Source organism: Tenrec ecaudatus, chromosome 6, assembly GCF_050624435.1.
Source record: "Tenrec ecaudatus isolate mTenEca1 chromosome 6, mTenEca1.hap1, whole genome shotgun sequence".
NCBI classification, from domain to species: Eukaryota; Metazoa; Chordata; class Mammalia; order Afrosoricida; family Tenrecidae; genus Tenrec; species Tenrec ecaudatus.
The window spans coordinates 143,551,438-143,578,539 of record NC_134535.1 but is presented as its reverse complement, the minus strand read 5'-3'; the positions used below and the strand labels follow the sequence as shown (position 1 = coordinate 143,578,539).

Sequence of the window (27,102 nt, the reverse complement as noted above, 5' to 3'; positions counted from 1 at the left end):
ACTAAGACAAACCCTGAGCTAATCAGATGTTATGAATGGAGGATTTTTCTCAAGATACATCTATGGGCATGGCCTACATGATTTCAATCCTCAGAAGGAAAACAAACAAAGTGTCCAAAGGAAACCTGCAATGCCCGTGGCTGCTATGTGACAATAGAAAAAGATTAAGCATAGAGATAAATGGGGGGGGGGGACACAGAGGCTCCATGACTAGGTGTGCAGGGCGGTTACGGGAGCAGGGCACAGCTGCTTTCCCAATGCAGGCTCGGAGCCCAGCAAGGAGGTGTTGACCCAATTAAGTCACACAATGGCCATTCAGAGGAACAATGATAATAGAAATTAGTTGCTCAAAACACCCAGATTTCAGACAGGAAATAACACCCCGATACTACGCCACAATACAAGCTGACGACAAGATCAAGACCTGGTCCAACATCACTTCCATACCTTGCCTTTTAGTCTCTATCTGGAGGGGACAATGGGAAATACTGCTGAATGCTCTGTTTTGCTTTCCCAGCCAGCTTTAGACACTCATCCTTGACAGATCTGAAAACAATAGCAAGGCTACCATTAGCAAAAGAAAAGTCCTTCCAGCCAGCAAGAAGCCAGGAAAAGAGGATTATGGGTTTTCTCCCTCCCCTTCCTCGGTTAGGGGAATACATTCCCTCAGGCATTCATATCCTTGTATAATATTTAATTAGGTACCCTGTTCGTACTGGTTTATGTACTAGAGAACACTAATTTTAGAAAACCGATTAGCTAGTTCTTTCTAACTGTATGGTACTGTAGCTAAGGTCAGATTTTTCATGGAAACTATGGCAACAAAACCCTAGTATTATTTGTCAATCAGGCTGGAGCAAAGTTCTCAAGGGAGAGTCCTCCACTCCCAGGCAAAATCTGGGGCAAATTCTCCAACTTGCTACCTTTACTAGAGATACCCCTTTTCTGGGGATCATCAGTGAGAGGAGAGCTGAGCAGTTCGGTCAAAGAATCGTGCCAGCATAAGTCCACGCGAGCCCAGATCAGAGTGTCATCGCAGATAACATTTTTAGAACATACAATTTTAGTAGCACCAAACAGCCAGACATTTCTGAAGCACCCAAATTGGAACTCAAATGTACCCGGAAAAATACCAGATGAAAAGGGGACTTTCAAATCACAGCAAGAGGAATAATTGTCCGACTTATTTTCTCCATTACTGCAACTGGGCCAACTGGATTCATTTCTCCCCTTGTCTCTAGCAATCGCTTTGAAAAGAAAGAAAATCTGGCTCTTTGAAGAGACATTTTTCTCATCACACCTGTGGCAACTCTCCACTATGGCACCCTGCCCAGTGTCCTCAGCCACAGCACAACACGCACCTCACATAACAACCACCTTGCGAGAAGGTGCCTTTGCTTTGACCATTGCTCTGCAAGGGACCACCCCAGAAGACATCCCTTCTCTGGGGAACTCACCTGCCTGCAAACACCATGTGTTAGTCTGGGTTGACCAGAGAACTGAATTTATAGACACTCACATGTATAAGAAAGTGCTTCTATAAAAGAGTAATTGTATTATTAAGAACACATCCCAGCCCAATCCAGATCAAGTCCATAAGTCCAATATTAGCCCACATGGCCGATACCAATCTGCATATTCCTCTTCAGACTCACGCAACACATGCAATGATGCCGAATTCAGGAAGATCACAGGCCAGTAGGTGGGAAGTCTTGTGGGTCCAGTGGCAGTATAAGCATCTCAGCGCTGGCAGAGATCTCTATGTGCTCCTCAAGCTCAGGGCAATATTGTAACACCATGTGTCTTGTCAGCTGCAATGTCTCCCAGGGAGTGAGACTGTGTCCTGCCTCCAGTGAGCTATTTATCATCAAGCTGTGACCTGATTGACAGGCTAAACTCCACCCCTTCACTCTTACGTCTCAAACTGACAACAGATTATGTAACTACCACACATCAGAATGCCACTGGGCATGCTCACAGGCAGGAATCACAAACTTACAGGGGGTGTAAAAAAAAAACACAGGGGCTTTCAGTAAAGTGGCAAATTGGCAATATCTCCCTCCTGTCTGTCAAGACCCGCTGCAGTGCCTGCTGTCCACTTTAAAATAAACACAACTCCTCCCTCTGGGAAGGCCTGTAATTCTACACAGCGGTCTGGATTACCATCACCAGCACAGAAGCCACCATCACTGGCAGCTCCTAGTAAAGCTTGAGCAAAGAGAAAAACTGGAAGGCTTCCATATAAACAGCTAGAAGCTCCAGAGCTGTCCCTAAGCTATAAAGCACACTCAATCAATTACAGCGATGAGTTTCAGCAAAACTGAACTCTGTCAGGGTAATGGATATCTCTGTAGACGCAGATCTGTATTGAAAACATATCGATGTGCTAGAAGACAGCAAGAGCCATGCCTGACCTTCCTAAGAGGTCCCAGCAACTGCCATTTGCAAATACAGCCACAACAGCTACTGCTGCCTGAGTGCATACTCTGGGCAAGGCATGTAGCTAAAATGTGTTATAATGGCATCCTTTCACTGTCAATCTAAACCAAGTCGATCCCGACTCACGGTGACCCAGTATGTTACAAAACAGAACTGTACACTACAGGTTTCCTTGACTGGACTCTAGAAAAGCATACTGCCATGGTCTTTCATCCATGGCACCACCAAGTGGGTCTGAAATGCCCTGGTGGTGCTGAGGGATAAGCACTGGGCTGCTATCCACAAGATTGGCAGTTCAAAACTCACCAGCTGCTCTACAAGAGAAAAGGAGACTTGCTGTGCCCATAAAGATGCACTGTCTGAGAAACCCTAGGGTCACTAGGAGTTGGAATCAACTTGATGCCAGTGGAGTGATTTGTATGTTTGTTCTGGGGGAGGGAGGGTAGGTTCAGCCAAGAGCTAACTGTGCACCTGGGAATGTTAAAACACCCTAAAATATTATCCGTCCAATGCAATAATTAACCATAATTTATAGTTAGGGAAATCAAGGTTTGGAGAAGGCAAGTAACCAAGAGCCAGCACTCATAACCACTCTGCTCTACTGCCTCCCATGACCCGATGTGCAGATGGTTGAATGGTCCACTCAGAAGCACCTCCAAAGAAAGGTCTGGTGATCTATTTCTAAAAGAGCAGTCTCTGAAAATTCCTCTGGAGCCCAGCTCTACCATGACACATGGGGTCACCTATACATCTTACCTAGTCATCAAAACCAAATGTTGCAGGACCTTGATTTGAAAATTGTGTTTTTCAATGCTGCTGCTACTGCTAAATGCCATCAGGTCAGTTCTGACTCAGTGATTCCACACAGCAGAAGGAAACACTGCCCAGCCCTGTGTCATCTTCACGAGCATTGCTTCATGTGAACCCACTACAGCAGCCCCGACATCATTCATTACATCCCTCTCCACTGTCCTCCCACTTTACCAACCATGACGAACTCTCTCCAGGGATTGGTCTTCCTGATAACATGTCCAAGGTATGTGAGACAAAGGCTCGCCGTACTTGTTTCTAAGGAGCACTCTGGCTGGACTTCTTCAAAGACAGATTTGTTTGTTCCGCTGGCAATCTATGGCATATTAAATATTCTTTTCCAACACCATAACTCAAAGGCATTCATTCCTGTTTGGGTCTTCCTTATGAATTGTCCACCTTTCACATGTATATGAGGTGGCCGAAAATACCATGGCTTACTGAAGTGTGCCTTTGTCTTCAAAATGAAGACATCTTTACTCTTTAATACTTTAAAAAGGTATTTTATAGCAGATTTGCCCAACATACTCTGTCATTTGATTTCATAAGTGCTGCTTCCAAGGGCATCCATTATGAATCCAAGTGAAATGAAATGCTTGGCAACGTCAATAGTTTCTGTTTACTATGCTGTTACCTATTGGTCTAGTTGAGGCTTTTTAGCTTTCTTTACATTGAATTGTAATCCATACCGAAAGCTGAAGTCTCTGATCTTCATCATTAGCTACTTCAAAAGTCCTCCTTGCTTTCAGCAAGCAATGCTTTGTTATTGCACATTGCAGGTTGCTAGTGTGTCTTCCTCTCATCCTCATGCAGTATTCTTCAGAGTCTAGCTTGTCAGATTATTTGCTCAGCATACAGCTGAACAGACACTGAAGGGATACAGCCCGGATGCACACAGTTTCTGATTTTGAACCAGGATTTCATGAGTCGTGCTACTAGGTAATCTTTTTAAATATTCACTCATTCGCTCTTGCCACTAATTGGCCATGTTCTCTACCAACTGGACTGAATAAACGTGGCTTCCTGAGAGTTTCTCAGATGGAGAGCATCTGTTCTCTCCCAGCTGTGGGATGAACCACGGTCCCAACCACTGGGCTTCCTCGGGACTCAAGAACACAAGGAATAGCTGGGTTGTCCAGCAAAATAACACAGACACTTCCAGGCAAATAGGATCGTCTCCTAACCTCTGTCCCAGCACAGAAATTTGCTCTCTAAAGTACCGGTCAGACATCTTTTTTCTCGCCCCCACCCCCACCCCAAACACACATCGTTTTAACAGTGGGGAACTCAGTCATTTGACACAGACCACCTTGAGAAGCAAGGTCCATACACTCACAGCTTTCTCCAGGGTCACTTTTATCCACTGGCTCTAAATTTCTGTTTGTTTCCATCTGGACACCCAGCCTGCAGATGACAGCCCTAAAATATAGAAAAACAAGGCTCTGGTGTCCCTGAGAGCCATGCACCAAAACTATGAGCTGGAAGCCTGCTGGAAATGCAGAATCTCAGGCACAAACCTACATTGCTAATAGGATCCCAGGAGGTGCCTGTGTACATTCAAGGTTCCCACGGAATGCCTTACAGGCCTCTTGCCCTCTACTCTTCACATAGCTAAGTGTCTCCTATAGACTAGGTTCTATACAATGCCTCATGGAGATAGAGAAAAACAAACCCCACCATTTCTAGCCTCACAGATAGTGGAGCTGGGTAAGTGCTAAGTCAAAACTCAGCAATAACAGCAGGTTTGTGACATTTAATATGAGCCAAAAAGGCTGCCATTTCATGGTGATCCATGTGTCTCAGGTGTCAAGAGGAGGGTTGTGCTCCATATGGTTTTCCATGGTTTTCCTAAATAAATAACCAAGACTTTTTGCGTAGGTGGACCCAATGTGACAATCTTTCAGTTTGCATCGCCTAAACCTAAGAGAAAACAAAACACTGTCACCAAATTAATGGCAACTCATGGAGACCCTACCTACGGTTTGTGAGGCTCGGGACATCTTTATGGAAGCAAACAGCCTCATCGTTCTCCACTAAGTGGCTGATGGATCTGAAGCACCAGCCTTGCAGTTAGAAGTGCTCCACTCACCCAACAGTGCCAACAGGGGCTCCTCTTGCATCTCCCAGGGACCCCTAAAGATGAGCTAGGCACTCCTTTAAGTGCTTTAGATAGATTATCTCACTTACTCCTCACAAAAATCCTGTGAGCATGTCTAATAACTCCTTCAAGTAGAGGATGAGGAAACAGAGGTAGTGGAGGTCAAGTAACATGAGCAGTCAATAACCAGTGGGACAGAGACCACCCCAAGTAGGCTGGCTTCAGTTTGTGCACAGAGCCATTCTTCTGCGCATAATGGTCATTGTAGACATCACCGAGAATGTCTCTGACATATGAAGGATGAGTGGGAATTAGAGAATGGGGTCCGGGGAGAAGTGATGGAGTCTGGGAGATCATTACAGCCATGCTAAGGCACAGGGAAAGGAGAACATGCAGATGAACAGGAATAACTCGATCTGTCTTCTCGGGGAATGGAATGAGGATTGGAGAGTCGGTGGGTACATATGAGGCTGACTCACACAAGATCCTATAGCCCTGAGAATCTGCCCTTCATCCTAAACACACCTAAGGGCTCCAAGCAACCAAGTTACATCATCAGTGAATGCAGCCAGGGGTGAATGCATTTGGGGGGAAAGTAGGCGTGGGTACAAGTACAGAAAGGGTAGGAAACTTTTGATAGCAGCTTTTGTGAGAAACTGTGCCTCTAGCTAACTAGAACATCTCAAGATATCCTGATCATTCAATTCATCACTGGGCAATATGGTTCTGAGATCTACCCTTCTTGTCACCCTTCCCCTCCATAGCTTTATTCCCACTGAGCAAGATGCCTGTTAAATATGGAACCCAGGACAAGGGCAGAGGGCCCAGATGTTTTCTGAACAGCACAATTCTATGAGTACACTTGAATGATCAAGTCAAGACTGTAAGTCCTCCAGACTTAGGTTCAAATCCCAACTTCAGCTAGGTTCTTGAACCTCCCTGGGCTGCATGTTCCCCAATATGGAAGAGAAATAAACCACCACCCATATCACAAAGGTAACCCAATGGCTAAGAGCGAAAGACTCTACCAGGATACCAGGACATAGGAAGGCAAATTAACAATCATTTGGTTTTTTGTTTGTTTGTTTCATATTTCATTAGTTTTCTTTTTTTTTAATTTCCTGATCATGTCCTGCATAAAAATCAAGGAATATTCTAATTATATACATGAGGAAGGGGGAGGGGTAGATAGCACATTCAGGGGTCACTAAGCAGTCAATCTCAGAGAATGAAGCCAGTAAGAAGAGTCTACTTCCCAAGGAGCAAACAAGTCAACTAGAAGACAATTTTCCAATCAGGCTACTAGTCAGATAGAGACTGGTGGGCCTCTAGAGACTATAACCTTAAATGGTCAGGTCTGGAAATGAACTCAACACCATGGCTCAATAGATATCTATAAGGAAATCAATAATAGTAGATATGTATACCTTAAACTAATCAACTCCTCGAGGTTAAAAGGACAGCTTTATTCAAGGACAACGTTCCAAAGGGTTAAGGAAGCAGGAGGAATGGAAATGGGAGGCACCGTGAACTTGAAATAAGTGATGTCACACTGAAGAGATTGCAATGACCAAGATGAAACAAAAGATGTGGGAATTGTTGACTGCAAAAAGAGTTTAATCGGTAAATTGTCAGCCCATTCACAACAAAATTTTAAAAAGGACATACATCCCAAACGACTAGGTTTAGTTGATTAGGAAAAAGGTTATAGGACAATTTAAGACACTGCCATTAAATGATCTGCTATACGTCAACCTATAATGCCATTAGCAAGAACATTTCTAGAATTGAAAACACTGCCAACATAAGAAAAATACTAATTCGGGAGAAGGGGGAGTAACGGGGAATCAATTACAATGATCAATGTATAAGCCCCCACCTTCAAGGGGATAAACAACAGAAAGAAGGGAGACAGTGAACAATGTAAGATATGAAAATAATAGTATATAATTTATCAAGGGTTCACAATGGTGGGAGCATGGAAGGGGGAGGGAAAACAGAGTAGCTGATACCAAGGGCTCAAGTAGAAAGAAAATATTTTTGAAAATGATGATTACAACATATATACAAATGTGCTTAATAAAATTGATGTATGGGTCGTTATTAAAGCTGTAAGAGCCCCCAATAAAATGATTGTTTGAAAAGAAGAAAAATACTAATTCTTTGTCACCCTGCTTTTAAATAGGGACTACATTCATGGCACACAGTGGGCCAGGAGCACAGGGCAAGGTGTGTTCCCTTCAGGTGTAAAGAAAACAACAGTCCTCACAACTCGACTTAGTGGGCAACATCATGACAAGAAAAAAAAAAAGACTGAGGTTGTGAAGGATTTCCCTTTACCTGGATCCACAACCAATGCCCATGGAAGCAGCATTGAAGCGGTGACAGGCTGTGCAGCTGTGGGCTAACCTTCTGCACGTCTACGACCTTTTTAAAGTATGGAGGACTGAGGTGCACCTGACCCAGGCCAGGGTACTTGTCATTGCCTCATATGCATGTGAAAGATGCCCAGGGAATAAGGAAGACCAGAGAAGAATTAATACATTCCAATTATGGTGTTAGTGAAGAACACTGAAAGGACCATGGACTGCCAGAAGAACAAACAAATCTCTCTCTTTTTTTTAAGTTATTTTATTGGGGGCTTGTACAACTCTTTCACAATCCATATATGCATCCATTAACAAATCAATCTCAGAAGAAGTACAGCCAGAATCTCTTTAGAGTAAGGATGACCCTTACAGAGGGTTGCGGGAAGGAGACGAGCCAGTCACGTTGCAGGGTAGCAATGATGAAGCACACAACTTTCCTCTGGTTCCTAAATGTTTCCTCCCCCTACTAGCATGATCCCAATTCTACCTTACATATATGGTTACACCAGAGGATGTACACTGGTACAGATAGGAACTGGAAACACAGAGAATCCAGGGCAGATGATTCTTTTAGGACCAGTGGTGAGAGTGGCGATACCAGGAGGGTGGAGAGAAGGTGGGGTAGAAAGGGGTAACCGATTACAAGGATCTACATATAACCTCCTCCCTGGGGGACGGACAACAGAAAAGTGGGTGAAGGGAGACATCGGATAGTGCAAGATATGACAAAATAATAATTTATAAATTATCAAGGGTTCCTGAGGGCGGGGGAGTGGGGAGGAAGGGGGAAAATGAGGAGCTGATGCCAGGGGCTTAAGTGGAGAGCAAATGTTTTGAGAATGATGTGGGCAATGAATGTACAAATGTGCTTTACACAATTGATGTATTTATGGATTGTGAGAAGTTGTATGAGCCTCAATAAAATGATTTTTTTAAAGGATGAAAGAAAACAAAACAAAAAAAGAAGTGAGGATGGTGAGACTTTGACTCATGTACTTTGACATGTTGTCAAGAGAGACTAGTCCCTGGAAAAGGACATCATGATCCCCAATGATCTGGACTGACACAGTGGCTGCAACAATGGGCTCAAACATAACAAACATTGTGAGTATGGCCCAAGACCCTGCAATGCTTCAATCTGTTGTACCCAAGGGCGCTGTGTGTTAGAGCCAACTCAATGGCACCTCACAACAGGTGCTCCAAAACAGTGACAGATGCTCCAGTAGAGCTGCTAGCAACTTCCTATGTCCCGGCATCCCATGCTTTCAGAGTTCACTTTACATCTTATACTAGTACCTGTTTTCACTGCTCAAAGAAATCCACAGAGGACTTTTGCTTCTCAGTAAGCCAAAAGAAAAGTGACACCAGTCTTCAGTGTGTTTTGCACTGGGTTGGGAAAGAGGCAGTGCACACCAAACACAGGGAGATGGCGGTCCCCAAGCTCCTTCCCAGGATGCTCGGCATCTAGCACAAGCCACCCCTTTCATGTCTCTCTTGGTGTTAGTCTGGGTACTTCAGAGAAACAAATCCACAGAAACTCATGCAGAAGAGAGAGTTTTATATAAAGGGTAAATGCACATCAAGGAAACATCCCAACCCAATGCTGCCCAAGCCCACAAGTCCAACATTATCCCATATGTCCGCCACCAATCCACAAAGTCCTCCTCCTCTTACAAAACACACATGATAATGCCAACTGTAAGAGGAGCCTAATGAGTGAATGTGTAAGCATCTTGGCGCTGAAAGGGGTCTCCACACGGCTGCTCCAGCACCCAGGGTGGGCTGCATTGGGGTAGGTCCATGCAGCTTCACACTGGGGATGTCTTACAAGAAGTGAGCCTTGGTAGCTGAAGCAGGGAACTGGCTAAGGCAGTTGCACCCTGGTCTGACCATCACAAAGCAAGAGACCAGAGAACTAGAAAGGAGAGGCTCACCTAGCCATTTATCACTCTGCCCTTCAATTAACCCCACATGTATTTTTCGGCCAGGTTGCACAATAAACTTTAACTAACTCACTCTTCATTCATGGAAACAAAAAGAAGTCACATGGAGTGAGGTCATGTGAGTAAGGTGCATGAGACAAGAGAAACAAGCTGTTTTTGCCAAAAACTAGAGCACTGAGATGGCTGCGTGAGCAGGTGCATTGTCGTGGTGGCAAAACCAGTTCCCCATCTGCTACACATCAGGCCTTTCTGGTTGCCACTGTTTTTGTTTTTGTTTTTATTAATAAATCTTTTTATTGGGGCTCATTCAACTCTTATCATAATCCATACATACATCAATTGAGCAAAGCACCCTTATACATTCGTTGGATTCGTCATTCTCAAAATTCACCTTCCACTTGGGTTCCTGGAATCAGCTCGGTTTCCCTTTTTTTCCCCCCTCCCCCTCCCTCCCCTGCCCACTGTTATACTATCTTTTCAGAACCTCTAAATAGAAAGCTTGATTAACAGTCTGACCTGGTGGAAAGAACTCCAAATGCACTACAAGCTGACGTTTTCATCTGTTTGGGAAGTTGATGGACGCCCAGAATGAGGTTTTCATCAATTGACATTTTGTTCCCTTAGTGCTGTCCTAGTAAGCTGTGTTGAACAATCACAATAGTTTCTGTGGCATTTTTCCCAAGCAGGAAACAAAATTTCACAGCTGCATGCTGTTCTCTTAAATTGGACATCACAAACATGAGGTTGGAACAAAAATGCTGTTATGAAAAAAATTCACTGTGACCAGCGAGAACCTCCTTAGGCAACAACACTGGGTGCACTAATTCATAGCAAGTTACTGGATGCTCCCCTAGCAGGGAAAATGCATACTACACATGGTCCGCCCAAGCTTTGCTCTGGTCTTTTTTGGGGGGGTGGGTAGTACTCCCTTGTATATACAGTAGGCATTTGCTCCTTGATTCAACACTTCTGAGTATGAAGTATTTCAGGGATATAGAGAAAGAAAGTAAGAAATCCAGTAATTTTGTAACCAAGTATTCCAAGGCCAGCTAGTCCCTTTCTAAGGCAGTGTAAAACAGATGTTTGGAGCAAGGTTTCTGGAATCAGACTGAGTTCAAATCCTATTGCTGCTAGGTATTGTGGAGTCAGCTCTGACTCACAGCGAGCCTGTATACAACAGAAACACTGCGGGTCCCGGGCCATCCTCACAATTGTTATGTGTGAGCCCCTTGTTGCAGCCACTGTGTCAATCCATCTCACTGAGACCCCATTTTTCAGTACTCATCCACTTAAACCAAGCCAAGTGTCCTTTCCTAGGGACTGAACCCTCCTAATTACATGTCCAAAGGATGTGAGACGAGGTTCAAATCCTAGCTCTGACAATTCTAGCGATGAGATCTTCCCCATTTGTAAAGTGGGATGTTAATTGTACCAACTTCTGGGGTTGCTATGAGGATTACATATATTAATACATGTAAGAGAACTACGCAGCAAAATAAATAAATTAATGTATGTAAGCACTTTACGAGATAGTCACTAATTCCCCTCTCAGAAGACAAATAATCATTAATTACAGAGTGATAGGACGCTTTTTTTCTTTTTTAATTCATGGCCTAAGCACAGCGGAGTAAAAGGCAGCATGGATAGAAACTCCGAGTGTGTCCTAAGCTCAGTTTTGACCCCAGAGGCTTCCTGTTGCTGTTCTTTGCAGTCTAGCCCCTTCCAATTCACAGTGCCCTGTGCCACCTTCAGGGTCACTGGTGTGTTGGAGCCCAGTATTGTGGCTGCCATGGCAACCATTTCCTTTTCACAGAAGGCTCCCTGCACCTCTCTCTCCTGCCTTCATCCTCAAGGAAAGAGTCGCCAATGACCCACTCGGTGACCCCCAACTACTCTTCACCAAAGCTCTAAAGCCAGGATTCTAAAACTCCTTCCCAAAAGGTCTTCCAGTCCTGACTGCTCCTAGGAAAACCATATTGAGAAGTCATAACAGCAACACCGAGATTCAGTTAGACAGCAGAGTCTGATCGTTCCTGGCACAGAAACAGTTTCATGCATATAGAGATAAAAATCCATCTCCATGAGTATCTGAAAGGTAAGTGCTTATCAAACAAAAGTCTTAGATCTGCTTTCCAAAGCCATTCAGAGCGTCCAAGTAGTCATCAGTGCGTGGTGACCGTCAGACTGCCTGGAGCCCTCACAGAGCAACGGCAGGCCTCTGAGCCGTAGGCAGGCTTCTGACAGGGGCTCGCCATGCTGTGTGGGGCACCAGCATAATCAAACAGCAGGCGCCATCCCCAGTGATTTTGTAACACACGGCAAGCATTCTGTGTTGCCTGGGGAATTGACTTAAATTACAGTTTTGTTCCCTTTAAATGGAATCTGTTGGCGCAAGATTGAGATAAACTTGTAAATCTGAAGTAACAATTATTTAAAAAAACCCACTAATCTTTTTATTAAATTTGAAATGATTTCCTGATGACAAAACAAGTTACAGGGGATTCTCCTACAAAGAGAATGTGAGTACACACACACACACACACACACACACACACAAAACCTTCAATACGCCTTGAGGCTTAAATCGACAAGCAGCTTAAATAGACCAATTTTTCTGCCTTATTTAGCAAAACAGACAGAAAGTTAATTCTTAGACACACACACACTGCAAGAGAATAGTTAAGGATTAGAACCAAAAGAACAAACAAATTTAAGTTAGACCCTCCCCTTTGCATGTGGGTATTTAAAACTAAGTAAGATATGGGCTCATTCCTTCAGTGCCTTGCCGAAAAGGAGGGGAAAAGAATGTTGCCTAGCAACAATTCAAACAATGTTCAGTAAAAGTGAGTTGTTAGAAAGAAGTCCATCAGTACATTTGTTATGGCCAGAGATCGGAGGAGCCTATCCAGCCTCAGAAGAAAGCCTGGCTGTTTGCCCACCTACAGATCATATCTAGACCACACAGTAATGCCCAGTCAATTCTACATCGCTACCTTAAAGGACAGGTAGAACTGGTCCACAGGGCTTCCAAGATTGCTGTCACTCTGTATGGAAGCAAGCTTCTATGTGGCCACATCTCCCTCTCTTAAAGCAGCACACAGGCTCAGAACACCAACCTCCGCAGCTGCTGGATGAGTGCGTAGGCCCTGTGCCACCAGGGCTCCCTGATCGTGACCAAGAAGTCCTATCTATGATCCTAGTGAATGGAAAGCCTATTTATGGACAGCACAAAGCTCCCCAACTCAAATGCTTTTAGTGAAATGTTAACTCCTCCGCTTCTGCCAGGTTTCTAGCCAGAAGGGGTCTTGGGAGTCACTTCATTTAAACTCCATTTAACAAGTGGTAAAAGTGACCTCCCCCGGGGTGTCCGTGTTGACAGCAAGCAGTGGACTGAACGCCAGCTTTGATGTCAGATGGTGCTCTTTCATCTCCAGCAGTCTGGGCAGCTTTCCTACACCCGAGAGGAGGACTTCTAAAGCCCCCTTCTCCGCCTCAACCTAAGCTGTCCGCAAGACTGTGGCCACAGGTAAGGAGAGGTGGTACTCAAACACTGCTTATCGCTTCATTGTGGAAAATGCCATCCTTATTGAGGTCCAGCACATTTGCTAGAAGGTCCAGGGCCCATTAAAAAGTGCCTGCCTGAGTTAAAAGAACACCTCTTTCTCCCTCTCAACCAAGTCCTTTAAATACACAGGGTCCCTTAGCAGGGAGGCAGAGGGTTCTATAAGAATAAGATCACAAATAAATCACATTCTCAAAATCATAGCCCTGCTGTAGGCACAAGCGTGGCACCTCATAGCCCAAGAGCATACTTTTCATCTTCCTGTTATTATCCTAAGCAAGATTGTAAAGCTAAGCAGATCAGGAGTCTATGGTCTTTACTCTAGACAGGCCTAGAGACTGGGTTCTACTTACGTGCCCCCTCATTCCAACGACAGGGGGTTCAGAGTCTCATTCTAGCACAGCACAATGTCTATGCCACAGTTCACCCTGGCAATGGCTAGAGAATCATTACATCAGTAGCAGCCAGGGCTTCCATCCTTCCAACAGCAGCTCTCTTCTAAAGTGGTGCTGCCCTTAAGTGCTCCTAAATTAAAGCCAGAAAGCTGTGGCATTGAGTAGAAAAATAGTACCTTAGCCCATTCTCATTCTGAGATGGTGCAGGTGCCAAGGTGCTGTGGTGAGCTCCGTGCCACATGTACAAAAGGATCTCTGTGGCAGAGGAGGGAGCATACTACATCCCAGCCTCAGAGAGAGAGCTGGCCTGACTCTGCCCCTCACCTCTGAAGAGAGAGCTAGTGGGACCAGTCCTCAAAGGTCATGAATTGCTGGGCCAGATGCTCAGCCCTTGTCAGTCACAAACAAACTCTAGTCCGAGGGACTTTTAAAAGCTGAAGGAGAAACTACCCCCAACATATATCAACATCTATACTGCCCCAGCAAATACCAGGTTATGGGGACAATTTATACACTATAGAGGAAGATCATTCACCTACTTTGCTTCTACCTGCATATAAACAGCTGCCATATGTAAAATAATCACACTCTACAAGTTCTTAAAGATGTGGGCCCAATGGATGATTGCATGGATTGTGATAAGAGATGTGAGAGCCCCCAATAAAAATATTTAATTAAGGAAAAGAAAAAAAAAGATGTGGGAGAAGTCATGGCATTGCATTCCTCAAGAATGTCTATATTTTCTTCCCTTATAGTGTAAATTCATGGCACACACAACCTCACCAACATACCAAAATAAGTATTTGTGGAATGAATGATTATCATTCTAAGAGGTGAAAATCGGCCCATTTTGTTTTTATTTATCTGTTATGGGTGTAGATCCCAATTGCTGTCACTTCCTGAATGATGACTTGAAAGTTATCAAACCTCTTGGAGACTTCATTGCCAATCTACTTTTGTGGATGGTCAATATCTACCCCCCACAAGTAGGTTATGAGGACTGATATAATCCAGAGGAATTCATTCATACAAGAGAAGTGCTCTATTAGTATTGGTTATTGTTATTTATATGGAGTCCCGGGGATGCTGTGTGTTAAGCAACATACTGCAAATAGCAAAGTCTGGGGTTTCAACCCACCAGCTGCGCTGCAGGAGAAACACGAGGAGATCCACTCCTGGAAAGCTTTACAGTCTTAGAAAGCCTTCATCGGGACGCTAAGGGTTGAAGCCTACTGATTGGCAGTGAATTTGGTTCTATCTGAATTTATTGTTATTTATACTGTGGGACGGTTTTCTCCATGAAATCCTAAGGCTCCTGAAAGCAAAGGAGACTATGGCTACCCACACTTGATTTCAATCATGTTGAGTTGACTACTCATTTCCAAAATTTCCTTATACTGGAAAGTTGATGGAAATCAACTTCACCTATGGACAAGAGGAGCCTGGGGCAGTACGTAACCTTAAATATTCACACATTCACCCTTATCTCTGATCTCTTCCCCAATTCATATATAAATTATGGGGCTTTATTATATAATAACGCTACCATTCTCCCTGCCAGTCCCCAACCAAACTTCTTCCCATCACGAACAATGAGTTTCTGCAAGGTTACCAATCTCACACTTTGATTACACTGATATAGTTGGCATCTGTCCCAAATCAAGACTTGGGAGTAAAGATCAGCCACTTGACCTAAATGGAAAAGATCAAGCTTTAAGGACAAAAACATGACCATGCCCCAATCTGAATAGGGTGGTTACACAATCAACTGCAAGGTCACTACTACAGGGCAAAAGCCTAAAGTAGTTCCCAAAAGCCTAAGTTGCCTCGTTTCTACTCATACAACCCTGGGTAGAGGATTTTAAGCAGTAGAAAGTCTAAAAGCAAAAATGAGCAACAGCCAGCCGTGAGTTCCCATCTTTTCTTGGGGAAGTGCCATTATATTTAGCCAGGGGGAGGAGGGGCGAGTAGGGATGGAAGAGGATAAGATAATATCAAGAAAAGAATTCACTAACCTCAAAATGTCTATTTGTGGTTTCAATCTGTTTGCCTTCTGCATTCTCTCAAGATTGAGGGCAAAGTCAGCACAAATACAGGGAGAAGAGGTTCAGCTTCAACCATCTGTGGCCACTCCTTCTTTAAAATGACCCCACACTCACAAAGGCACTCTAAAGGAACACTCAGCCTCCACCTTAGCTCTTCTCTGCTGAGGGAACCATGACACCACCCCAAATGCACTCAACTCACGGAAAAGATTTGGCTTGTGGAAAACAGACGTGCAGGCCACCTTCTCTTCCTACAGATGAAGTTAAGGGCAGGAGGCATTTTCAAGAGAACTGAAAGAAGCCATCCACTTAGAAGTACACTTTAACCATGAGAGCAGCGTGAGCAGGTTCTGCAGCTGTAACTCGTCTGTAGCTACTGTGAAACGTAACAGTGACCGGTCACTGAGCAAAGACCACAGACCAGCTACTCGATTAGGCTCTTTAGCTGTGTCATCTTGAAGTCTGCCACCCTTATAGGGAAGGAAGTATTTTCTCTTATTTGACAGATGAGGAAAAAGTAAGTGATTTGTCTAAGCCACTCAGTTTGTATAGAGGAGCACTGGACCCCACAAGTCCCATCCAGAAAATCAGTTAAAGACAGAGCAATATGTGTGCGTGAGTGTGTGCGTATGTACGCAGTCATCATAATTAAGGTAGTCACATATACACTCTGCCACCGCTTATGAAGGTGGGGCCATTTCTAAGTATGAGGAATAAAAAGATAAAAATCCCTAAGCTGTGGTTAGCTGCCATCACGTCAGCCCCAAACTCAAAGCAACCCCAAACACAACAGAACAAAACACTGCTCAGTGTCATGCCATCCCTAGGATTACAAACTATAAAGTTTTCATTGGTTAATTTTCACAAGTAAATCGCAGACCTTTCTCCCTAATTTAGCTTAGTCTGGAAATGCCAGAGAAATCTAGTCATCATGAAAACAAACATGTACATAATGTGCATCGGCTTGGATCGAACCTGAGTTTCTCACATAGAAGGTGAAAATTCTGCCACTAAATCCCCACTGTTCCGCTAAATTCTCTACACACAATTACGCTTCACAATATCCCAGTGTGGTTAGTCCGACTGTAAAATCCCCCATTTTACAGATAAGAAAATAGAGGTCCTAGGCGGTTAAATCACATACATGTTTGGGATCACATGGGTAAGAATTAATACATGGGATATGACCCCAGGAAGCCTGATTCTAGAGCCTGGGTCACTGGCCACTTTAACCTAAAACACTTAATGCTGAGTCACAGCAAATGCCTGTGGTTTTGTGAGGCATGGAAAGCCCAGCCTCTCTCTGGCAGATCTGCTGGTGGTTTCAAACTGCCAACCTTAAGGATCGCAAGCCCAGTGTATAACCACTACACCACCGCTGGCCACTGGGGCTGCAGATTTCAAGACAAGATCACAAAGCGGAGGACCCAAAGTCAGAAGTCACAGAGTACTGTATTAAAAAAAAATTTTAAAGAGTCCTGCCTAAATAGGCATCTCGTTCTCATTTACTTAAAAACCAAGAAATAACTTGGCGAAGAAACACTGAGGCAAGAGCAAACCCAAGTGCCTCAATGCCACTCTGCTGATTACTCAAAGACTCCACCATCCCTTGAGCCGTGTGCCAGCGTTTCACTTTTCCACGTGTGTTTGTTAGACTCCAGGGAGCAACAGCACCGTAAGGAAATGAACCCGAAATGCCTCCAAGTTACCCAACTGCCCTGTGCATGATTTCTCAACAGCAAAAATGACTTCAACCTCAAAACGCACTTCTCTTTGGAAAGATAAGCAGCCACTTCCAGAACAGAGAGCTTTCTTCATCTTTGAAAACACTCAGAATTTTTCAAAAACTGTGCCGCCCGAGAGGTGAAGCTCTGTTTTGGAGAAGTTTTAACTACTTGCTTATCAAGCTCCCTCTGCAGCAGCCACTAGTGCAGTCTGCCTAGATCCTCATCTGTGTGCTGGGGCCCCAAAGGTTAAGAAGAACACCGGGGTTCTCAGCATCCGTGACCTACATTCAGAACCTGCAGCGGAGCTGGTTCTGAACCAGTCACAAATGTACAGTGGCTCACAACCTAGAAATCTTGATGTTTAATTGATGGAGAGAAGCATCACCAAATTAAGTCAGTATCACAGGGTCACCTGTACAACCAAGTCAAGCCATAGGGGGAGTGCGGTTCTTTCCAGCTCACCTCCATCAACAGTCCCTATTCAAGTCAGCCACCAGAGAGAAATCTAAGCACCAGGCACTTTCACCATAAAGCAAGCAAAACAACCCCAAAATAAGCCCGCTGCCATCGGATAGCTTCCCACTCGCCCCCAGTTGCCATGCCTTTCTCCCCTAGAACAGGTGATGGGTTCAAACCCCTGAATGGTTGATCAATCAGTTAGTGAAGTGCTTAGCCACTGTGCCAGCAGGATCCTCACATTTGTCCTTGTGCCAGGAAAGCATGCCTGTCGACTTCCTTCGCTACGAGCCTGTTTAACCGCCTCACTGTGTGAGAGCAGCCTGCTTGCTAAGTGTGTCCAGTGCACTAAAATCTTCCACAGGTTCACTTCCCAACCACCAGGGCCTGTGTACAGATGAGAGTTCATGCTAGACTCGAGCAACGAGCTGCTGACTCATATTCCTCCTCTTGGGTCCCAGACACACAAGTCAAGGATAATCTCTCAGGAATGCGGGCTCTGCTGGTGCGCGCACGCGCAGTTCCAAGAACAGTTCTCCTACTCAGGTCAGAGAGCCCAGCTTGAGTCCTAGCCAAGATCCCTGAGGCACAGCCACCCCGACCCGCCCGCGGGGAAGATCTGCATGCTGCTCTGGTGCTAGACAGGCGTCCTGGTAGCACGATCAGGTAAGCATTGGATTGCTAAACTCAAGGTGGATGGTTCAAGCGGACCAGCGACTCCACAGAGACAGACGAGGTGACCTGATCCCGTAAAGATTTACAGCACTGGCAACCGTACCTACGGTTGCTATAAAGTGGAACTGACTCACCGGGAGTGGGTTTTGATGGTGGTACTGTACTATTATGATAAACAAGTTTCAATGGAGCTTCCAAACTAAGACAGACTACGAAGAAAGGTCTGGCAATCTATTTCTGAAAGCGAGTATGATACTTAGGTTTTGAGATAACTTGGCTGGAACAGGAGTCTCTACAATTAATATGTAATATGATTTACCAATGTAATAGGATCCAATATGAGTATTCAATCAGTTTATAAGAAGATTAAGGTGAGATACAATACCCCCACTCAGATCATACCCTGATGCAATCAATTAAAAACAAAAATTCCTTGGAAGTATGGCCTGTTTCCAATTTCAATGGATGCTGTGGAAAATCTTGTTTGTTTTTGACAGTATGTGAGCTCTGGTTCTTGGACTTGAACTAATGACCCATCCTACTGCCTGCCAGTGCTGGAAGTTGTCTGGAAACTGCCATCCAACCTGCTGACTGTGGATTCATTTGCCTCTGCAACCATCAGCCTGTCATCTTCCCGTGGATCTTGGGTTCCTCAGGCACTGCATCTGCTCAAGTCAAGATATCACATATATTCAAGTATAATCTGGCCCGAGTATCAGCCGAGGCACCTAATTTTACCACCAAAACTATATTAAAATGTGCTGGAAACTCGGCTTATACATGAGTATATAGATGGTAAATTTCTAATCCAACATCTGACTTAGGGACTTACACTTGCCTGCTTCTACAACCACTCTCTTGAGATAAATCTATACACACACACACACCCACTGTCTATGGTGCCACCCCCCTACACACTGCCTATGGTGTGGGGGGGGGGGGCGCGGAGTTTCCCTAGAGAACCCAGCCTAAGACGATGAGCCAATAAAACCCCTTTTAGATCACAATGATCTGCATCTGATCATGGCGATGTAACAGGACTTCACTGCATTTCATTTTGTCCCTTGGGGTCACCTTGAGCCAGGCGACTCTATCACCCAGGGGCCATTAGCAATGGCTCTAAGCATTGGGTGCACAGAAATCCCGGGGAGGTAATGAAACTCAACAATCAATATTTCTGGAAGGTCCCCCACCAGGTTATTTGTCTGCACAGCCCAAGCTGAGTGCCCCAATGCCTACTCCATCCAGCAGTATGCCCTCAGGCAGGGCACTCAACCTCTCAGTACTTCAACCTCCTCATTTGCTGCGTGGGAGTTACATAATTTCATGTCAACTTGATAAATATGCATAGGGGTAGATTCTAGATTGTCAATCAGGTTACATCCTGATGATGTCTCCTTGTGGGCAGGGCCATCTCATGAGGATTATGGGAACTTCCTCTCTTCCTTTTCCTACTGACAAGTCACATAGAGATCCGCTGAGCCCTGCGAGACCCTTTCTCTCTGCTTCACCTTCCTGGTGACAAGCCACATGGAGCCAAGCTGAGACATGTGAGAGCCCTGGAGATGCTTCCACTGCCACTGGATCCTCAAGACTCTACATCTACTGGCCTGTGATCTTCCTGCATTTTACATCAGTGCATGTCCTGGGTGGGTCTGAAGAGGAATTTATGACCTAGTATTGGACTTATTGGCTAATATCAGACTTATGGGCTTGAGCTGGACTGGTCTGGGACATTTTCTTAATATATCAACTGCTCTTTGATATAAAGTCCTCTCTTCCACATGAGTGTCTCGGGATTTATTGCTCTAGTTAACCCCTGCCTAACACAGTGTGGAATGGGGTTCTGTGAGCAGAATCCTCAGCACAAACATCGGCATGGAGTCCATCAGTCCGGGTCTTTTTATTACTCATAGCAGGGAATTAATTCTATGAGCTATTGGATCATAACCATTTGATTCAATCTCTCCTAACTGCTGCCTTCGGGATTCTGTTTTAAAAGGCAAGTTGGAGGAGGGATTGTAAAGAAGAAGGCAGAGGCAACGCCTACCTCAGGTTCCTGTCATTCTGACCCTATGTCAATAGTTTTTTTTAAAAAACACCCCTCCTCCCCACCCCACCCTCAGATGAAAACCTTCTCCTGAGAATCCCATGCAAACTGGATGCAGCTCAATGCCACAAATAGCTTCCGAATGCCTTCCTCCATCTGAACCTCTGCCTGCCATTTGGTTCTAATAGCTTCAGCTTTTATGCATAAAAGGCAAGCCGTTTCTGTATCACTGAGAAGAACTTACAACTTACGTGATATAATCATGCAAATGGCAATATGTGGGTCCTCTGGGCCTGACCATTCATCAAATACTTAATCCCTTGAGTTCTCACCTCAGCTGTATGCAAGAAGCACTCTGGGAAGTCCTGCAAGATACCAGTGTCCAGCCCCCCAAGCTCCAGAGCCTGATGGAATTCATCTGGAATGGGGCCCTGAGCACCTCGTTGATTTAAAAGCCCCCCCCCGAGCCCCCCCAGAAAGGTAATTATAAATGTGTGGCTCCCGCTGAGATCCAGTGACAAGAAGAAGACAACAGAGTGTTCACCAAATAAGATACCAACTCTACTCTAAACACCACTTGGAAAAAGCAGGCTAACTTCCAAGGCAAACATCCAAAAAGGGAAGCCCAAAAGGAAGCCCCTCTGCCCGTGGCTTTTAACTCCAGAGCAAGTACAATGATCAGAATGTCCCACTCCAGGGTAAGGCAGCGAAGCCCAGCAGAGGCCCCCGGGGGGTGGGGGGACAGGGGGCGAAGGTGTGGAGACAAGATCGTACATATTTGCATAAACAAATAAATAAATAGACTTTTTGCATTTGGAGATGTGTCTGCAAAAATGGAAGCCTTCAAACTTAATAAGCACCTTACCACCATTTATTCGGTAGACAACCCTCCCCATCTTGACATTGGATGTATTTTTGGGTTTTCAAGAAGTCTAACGACTCATAAGGCTTGGAATTAAAATCATACTTCAAAAACATATATAATAAGCCCCAAATTGTTGTGAGAGCAGGGAGGAGGGTACAAAGCAGAGAAAAGGGACTTACACATAGCAACACATTTCATGAATGCTCAAGTAAAGCAAGTGTCCACCCCAAGGGCGACACCACCTTACCTCTGAATTTCTTAGGTGGATTGTTAAGGTCCCCAGCTTCCGGCTGCACAACACATCGGTCGTCTACCAGGCTGCAAAGAAGACAAAGGGACATGCAATGACAAGCGAGGAAAATAAAACCTTAAGTAGTAGGTAAAGATCAAACATTCCAGGGCTTTTACTGCACAAAGGTTAGGCTGGAATGTTCTCCTTCCAGGGAGCTATTGACACTGGTAATCTCTCCTGTGGTCTGTTGGCAGGGTGGGCACATGAAGCTACTGTTTCTGTGGCTTCTTTGCCTTCACCCCTTCCATGACGGATCTGCACCCAGCATGCATGACTTCTCAAGGCCAGTGTCAGAGGGGTGGTCTATGCACTCAACAAATAGCAGTGGAGGGAGCATCCTTGCACCAGGCTCCTACTCAAGGCTAGTGGAAGAGCCCAAAAAGGGCAGCCACCAAGAAGACGATAACCTAAGGGCTAAAAGAAAAGGGAGAACAAAGTGCAGCCAAAGCTAACTGTGAGGGGCCATCTGCAGAAGGAAAGAAGTGCAGGTGGGAAACAATGAGTTCACAGTGATAAAGCAGCTTCTGAGTTTCAAAAGCAGCTTGTGGGCAAGAGGAAAGGATCACAAATAAATAAGCAGACAGCAGTGACATGAGCAGCCTGATTTTAGAGTCCTGGCGGGCCCATCAAACTTGTACAACTCTTTCCAAGGAGAGAACCATTTAGAAATAAGAAGAAATGGAACAGATGGGGAGGCTGGTGATCTGGGAAGTAAAATGATTTGTCCAACTACCTGAATTGATATGGTTAACCAAAACCCACTTTCTGCCCACAGGGGCCCAATGTGTGCAGGGGAGTAGAACATCTACAAGTGCTCCGTGGACTTTCAGGAGCTGTTTTTCTGGAAGTAGATCACTGGGCCTTCCTTCGGAGATGCCTGTGGGTGGACTTGAACTTTTTGGTGAGCTGTTGAGTACAGTCGCTATTTGCTCCACCCAGGTCCTCCCAGAATAGGCAGGACAGGCTCATTTTCCAAGTAAACACAGAGCTTCTTCTAAGCTACTGTCTGATGGTTCTCAGGGCTGTTCCTTCCTCCAAAATACCCTGTTCCCATTAGACTCCTGCCTGTCTTGCAAGGCCCTGACTGCAAATCTCCACCTCTCGTCTGACCTCATCTCGCCTGCACCTTTCCTGCTCACACCTCATGGGCTGAAGGCACAACAGGTGCGCTGGACTAGAAGCTCCACAATGGCAGAGAACGGCCTCCTTTGTGCCTGGAAGATGCCCAGAATCATCCCATCTTCTTACCCATGGGAAATGCAATAGGTGGGTGAAGCCAAGTCACCTGAGTATCCCACCAAGAGTGTCTCCTGCTCCAAGACCCAAGGCCTCTTGGCATCGACAAGATGGGCCCCAAAGCAGAAGAGCGCCAAACACTGTCCAGGGGTTATTCTGTCTTGCTTCTAGGGCCTGGGCTTTTATGCAAAAGATAAGAAGTGGAATGAATGTGCACGTGTAAAATCCCCTGCAGATACGACTTTACATGTGTATTGCGAGCCCCTGGGAAGAGAGAGATGCAGTCTGTTCTAATGCAATGTCTGGAGGGACCCTGGCAATATGCTTCTAAAAGAGCTACCATTGAAGACGTTGTGGGGAACAGCTCTGCTCTCATGCTGGGATGCCACAAGCCAGAGCCAGTACTACTGACAACCCTGGAGGAAAATGCTTAGAAAGCGAGCAGTTTGTACTTCGAGGGGATTTCAAGACAGAAGAGAGGAAGGGAAAAGTGGGTCTCAAGATTTCAAGGGCTGGTTCAGCAACTGCCTAGACATAAGTTTGGTCCCTGGGAGGGCAGCGATGCCAGAACCAGGAATCAGACCACAGAAGGGAAGGGGGGTGGGAATAAAGGGTGGGTTTACAGTGGGAGCGAGGCTTAACAAAGCATCCAGATGAAATGTGGGCAGGCAGTGAACAGTGGAGCAGCCAATCTAACCAGCCAAGCTAGGGGAGGGGGTGCCAGTCCTGCAAGAGTAAGTGCTAAGATCACTGGCTTCGGAGCCTCTAGTCTTCTAAGCTGTGATGCCTTGGGCAAGAGACTGCACCTCTCCATCAGATGGCATTTCCATCAGCTGGGGAAAATCCCAGCACTCATCTTGAAACGCTGTGTGACTACAAAGGGATGTTACAGTGTGCGTACAGTACTTAACACAGGGTCTGGCACACAGTAACACCTAGCTTCACAGAAGTAGCTGCTGCTGCCCTGGGGGGTAAAAGGAGAAAGGACACAGCTAAGCGGAGAAAAGGGGTTAAGAAGCAAAAGCAGCCAGAGGCCTCTTGCCAGGCCACAGAAGAGAACTTGCTCACATGGTCTACGGCATGGAACCGGTGATCAGACCATCATGGATGACTTCCTTTTATTCAGGACTTTTGGAAATAAATGTTTTCTACCATAAGAGCACAAGGCCTATGAAGCAAGAATGCTATACTTCGACTAACTTGCTTCGGGTGGGTGGGTTAATCTGGGATCCATACTCCCCTCTGCACAAAGAGCGGAGCTCAAGCCTGCCTGAGAGTGTGGCTGTGAATAGAAGTGTTGGCTGCTGTCAAAATGAAGTTCTTGGAGTAGCTGTTGGTTTTTGTTTTTGGGGTTGTTTTTTAATAAATTCAAAAAGGCCACCCAAGCCTAACTACTCTTTTCTCCTCACAAAAACAATACAAATCATTCCTGACTACCCTGTGGTTAACCTTAACCATCTTGAGTCTCTCTTGTGCCTGTCTGCATTTGGGGACTATTCGCTTCCTCTTCTAGACAATAGAACAAGGAGGAAGGCGAATATAATCAAATCAGTAAGTTATCTTTTCATTCCACTTGCCTGCAGGCTTTCGGAAGCATAGTTGTGCCCTTAAACATCAGGAACCGATTTTAAAACACACAAAAGAGCAGTAAGTCTGAATTACAGAACTTCGTGGCACACGCAGCTTCCAAAGACACACAGTAACTGGAGGTAGGGGGGCTTCTGCTTCAGAGAAGGCAGACCAGCGTCTGAGAAGTGCTGGCCTTCGCTGCCATTATTTACAAGGTCTTATTTGAAAATAGGAGCTTGCACAAAGCTAAATAGCACTACTTCAAGGGTCTGCAAACATTAATCTTTAAATTTTAGTCCGTGTAGCTAGCATTCTTCCTTATGAGAGAAAGAGAAATTATAATATGTTCTGAATAAATGAGTTCTAATTAATGAGGTGTCACATTTTCAGAACTGTCAGAAAGCAATGCTTTTGTGTGAGAGGTTAAACTTAGACGACAGAAGATTCAGTATTCACGGTTTGAAGTGTTCCAGAAGCCGAGGTAAATGGTGCCATTCCTAACTTAAAACATTTGGGGTTTGGAAGCTGATGTCTTCACAAATCCTGCCACATAAGAAATCAGATGTGCTTACCCCAACGTGCTAATAAATCCATTTGTCGATCCCTCCGCATACAGAGAACAAATGTCTCCAATATGTAGGAAACTAGACATCTTGTCAGACATGTCTTTCTGGAGATTCCTAGACAAAGTGAAATATGCGACATGGTTAGAAGAGATGAAATGTTCTCAGGGAAAAAAAAGGAGGTGGGGGGGGAGTGCCTGAGAGTTGGCTTAGTTAAAATTTCCAAAGCACTCCACTTAAAAGTCACATTTAAATAAGACTTTGACAGGCAGGCAATTTAAATGAGCCAAGTAAGGACATATGCAACCACATTTTTTTTCCTTCCCCACAAATTCATTAATTTCAGGATATTCCAATCACAATAACATTTGTTTTGAACAAAGCCAAGCCTTAATCATGTTCTACAAATTGAGGGCCCTCAATAATAAGTAGTGAATATTTTTTAAAAGCATAGCTGGAGCCCAGCCAATAATTTTGCAATGATTAAGCAGTAGGAAAGTCGGACACATAAAACATTAACATATTCAATGTGCCTCAGGGAACATCCCTGTGGAAGGAAACACCTGGTATAAAAGTTGGCATTGGCAAGGAGGCCACAGTATCAACGTAGCAAAATAAAACCAGTAAGTGGAAACCTGACAGCGAATATCACAACGTTCTAGTAGCCCTTTAAGAATTCAACTGTAAGTGCTTCACCAAAATGCCATTTCAATGTTTCCAGGTTTTGTCCTTATGGAGGAAAAAGAACGCCGGAGACAGAGAAGGAACTTAGACAGCACCTGGTGTAAACCCCTTTCTCAGCAGGTGAATGTACCGCCAAGGCCCCCAGCCATGAGTAAGTAGACAGAGCTCGTCAGGGGCAGTCCCCCAAAAACCCCACAAACACTAGAAAGTCTCAACACAGCCTTGAAGTCACTGAACACATACACACAAATACCAACAAAAACACGGACGTGATTCATGCAAACAGCTTTCACTGGAGCCGTAAATATTGAAGAAACAGAGTCATATTAGAAAAGCTACACTGACATTTATAAAACAAACTCAGTTACATGGGAAGACAGCGTGCTGGCGTGGATGGCAGCTAATTTCCTGGTTTTCCTCAGGCACCTCCTAGAGATGCATAAATAACCAAGATTTCCCCAAGACCTTACCAGTTGCCAATAAGTTGACTGTATCGTGGCAATCCCATGCATGCCAGAGTAACTCCACAGGGTTGTCTATGACTGGGCTCTTCATCACAAGCAAACCACCAAGCCTTTCTTGCAAAATACCTCTTGGTGGACTTGCACCTTTTGGTGAGCAGTCAAGTCCATAAAGTGTGCGCACCATGGGGGAGGGCAGGTCCTGGCCCAGGGGTCTTGGACAACAGCCCCCTCTCATAAAGGATTGGGCAGAAGAAGCCTGGGGATCTGGCTGGAGACCTTTGGAGGCCTCCCCGTACCTGGAACAAGCCTTGAAGTGTTAGGGGAAGGACAGGAGGAGACTGAGAGGAAGGAGGGAGCCTGCTTACAATTGTCAGTGATGTCCTGGAAGGAAAAAGAAAGACCTGTGGAGCTGGGAGGGTTGGGGTCGGGGCTGTGATTGACGGGCCTCTGGACCAGTCTTCCAGAATTGTAGAAGACTTACTGATGTTGAGCATTGGGTTAGAGAGCCTGCCTCTTTATTTGACCCTGTATCATTTGTGCCTGAAAACTGCTCATAGCAGTCCCCGGGCCTCCTGTGTCACTCACACAATTGCTGGGGACCACCTAAGAGAAGAAAATAGAGCCACCACCAGTCTGTCACCAAACTGCATCACTCAGGGACGGCGCACACTAGATGCACACCTTGGGCTCTCTGTTAACACAACCCTGACACACAGGAGGAGGAGCCCAGAAGGTTCAGCTTTCCTCCCAGCACGCTATCATTACTGGTAGCACACCACAATCACTCAGCCCACTGAAGCCAGTCCTGATTCATTTCCTCCACTGTCAGATGGGTGGTTACGGAGATTGAATGGGATAAT

At 45.1% G+C, this 27,102-nt stretch overlaps 1 protein-coding gene across 1 annotated transcript in view; it reads right to left on the bottom strand.

Annotated features, from left to right (window-relative positions):
• Nucleotides 1-27,102, bottom strand: part of ITPR1 (inositol 1,4,5-trisphosphate receptor type 1) — a 411,705-nt gene that overhangs the window by 353,248 nt on the left and 31,355 nt on the right. The window contains exons 3-4 of the mRNA XM_075552323.1: nucleotides 25,104-25,211; nucleotides 21,682-21,752 (exon numbers count right to left, since the gene is read on the bottom strand). Coding sequence (XP_075408438.1) covers nucleotides 21,682-21,752; nucleotides 25,104-25,195 — 163 coding nt within the window. The 5' untranslated portion in view covers nucleotides 25,196-25,211. The remainder of the gene's footprint in view (nucleotides 1-21,681; nucleotides 21,753-25,103; nucleotides 25,212-27,102) is intronic.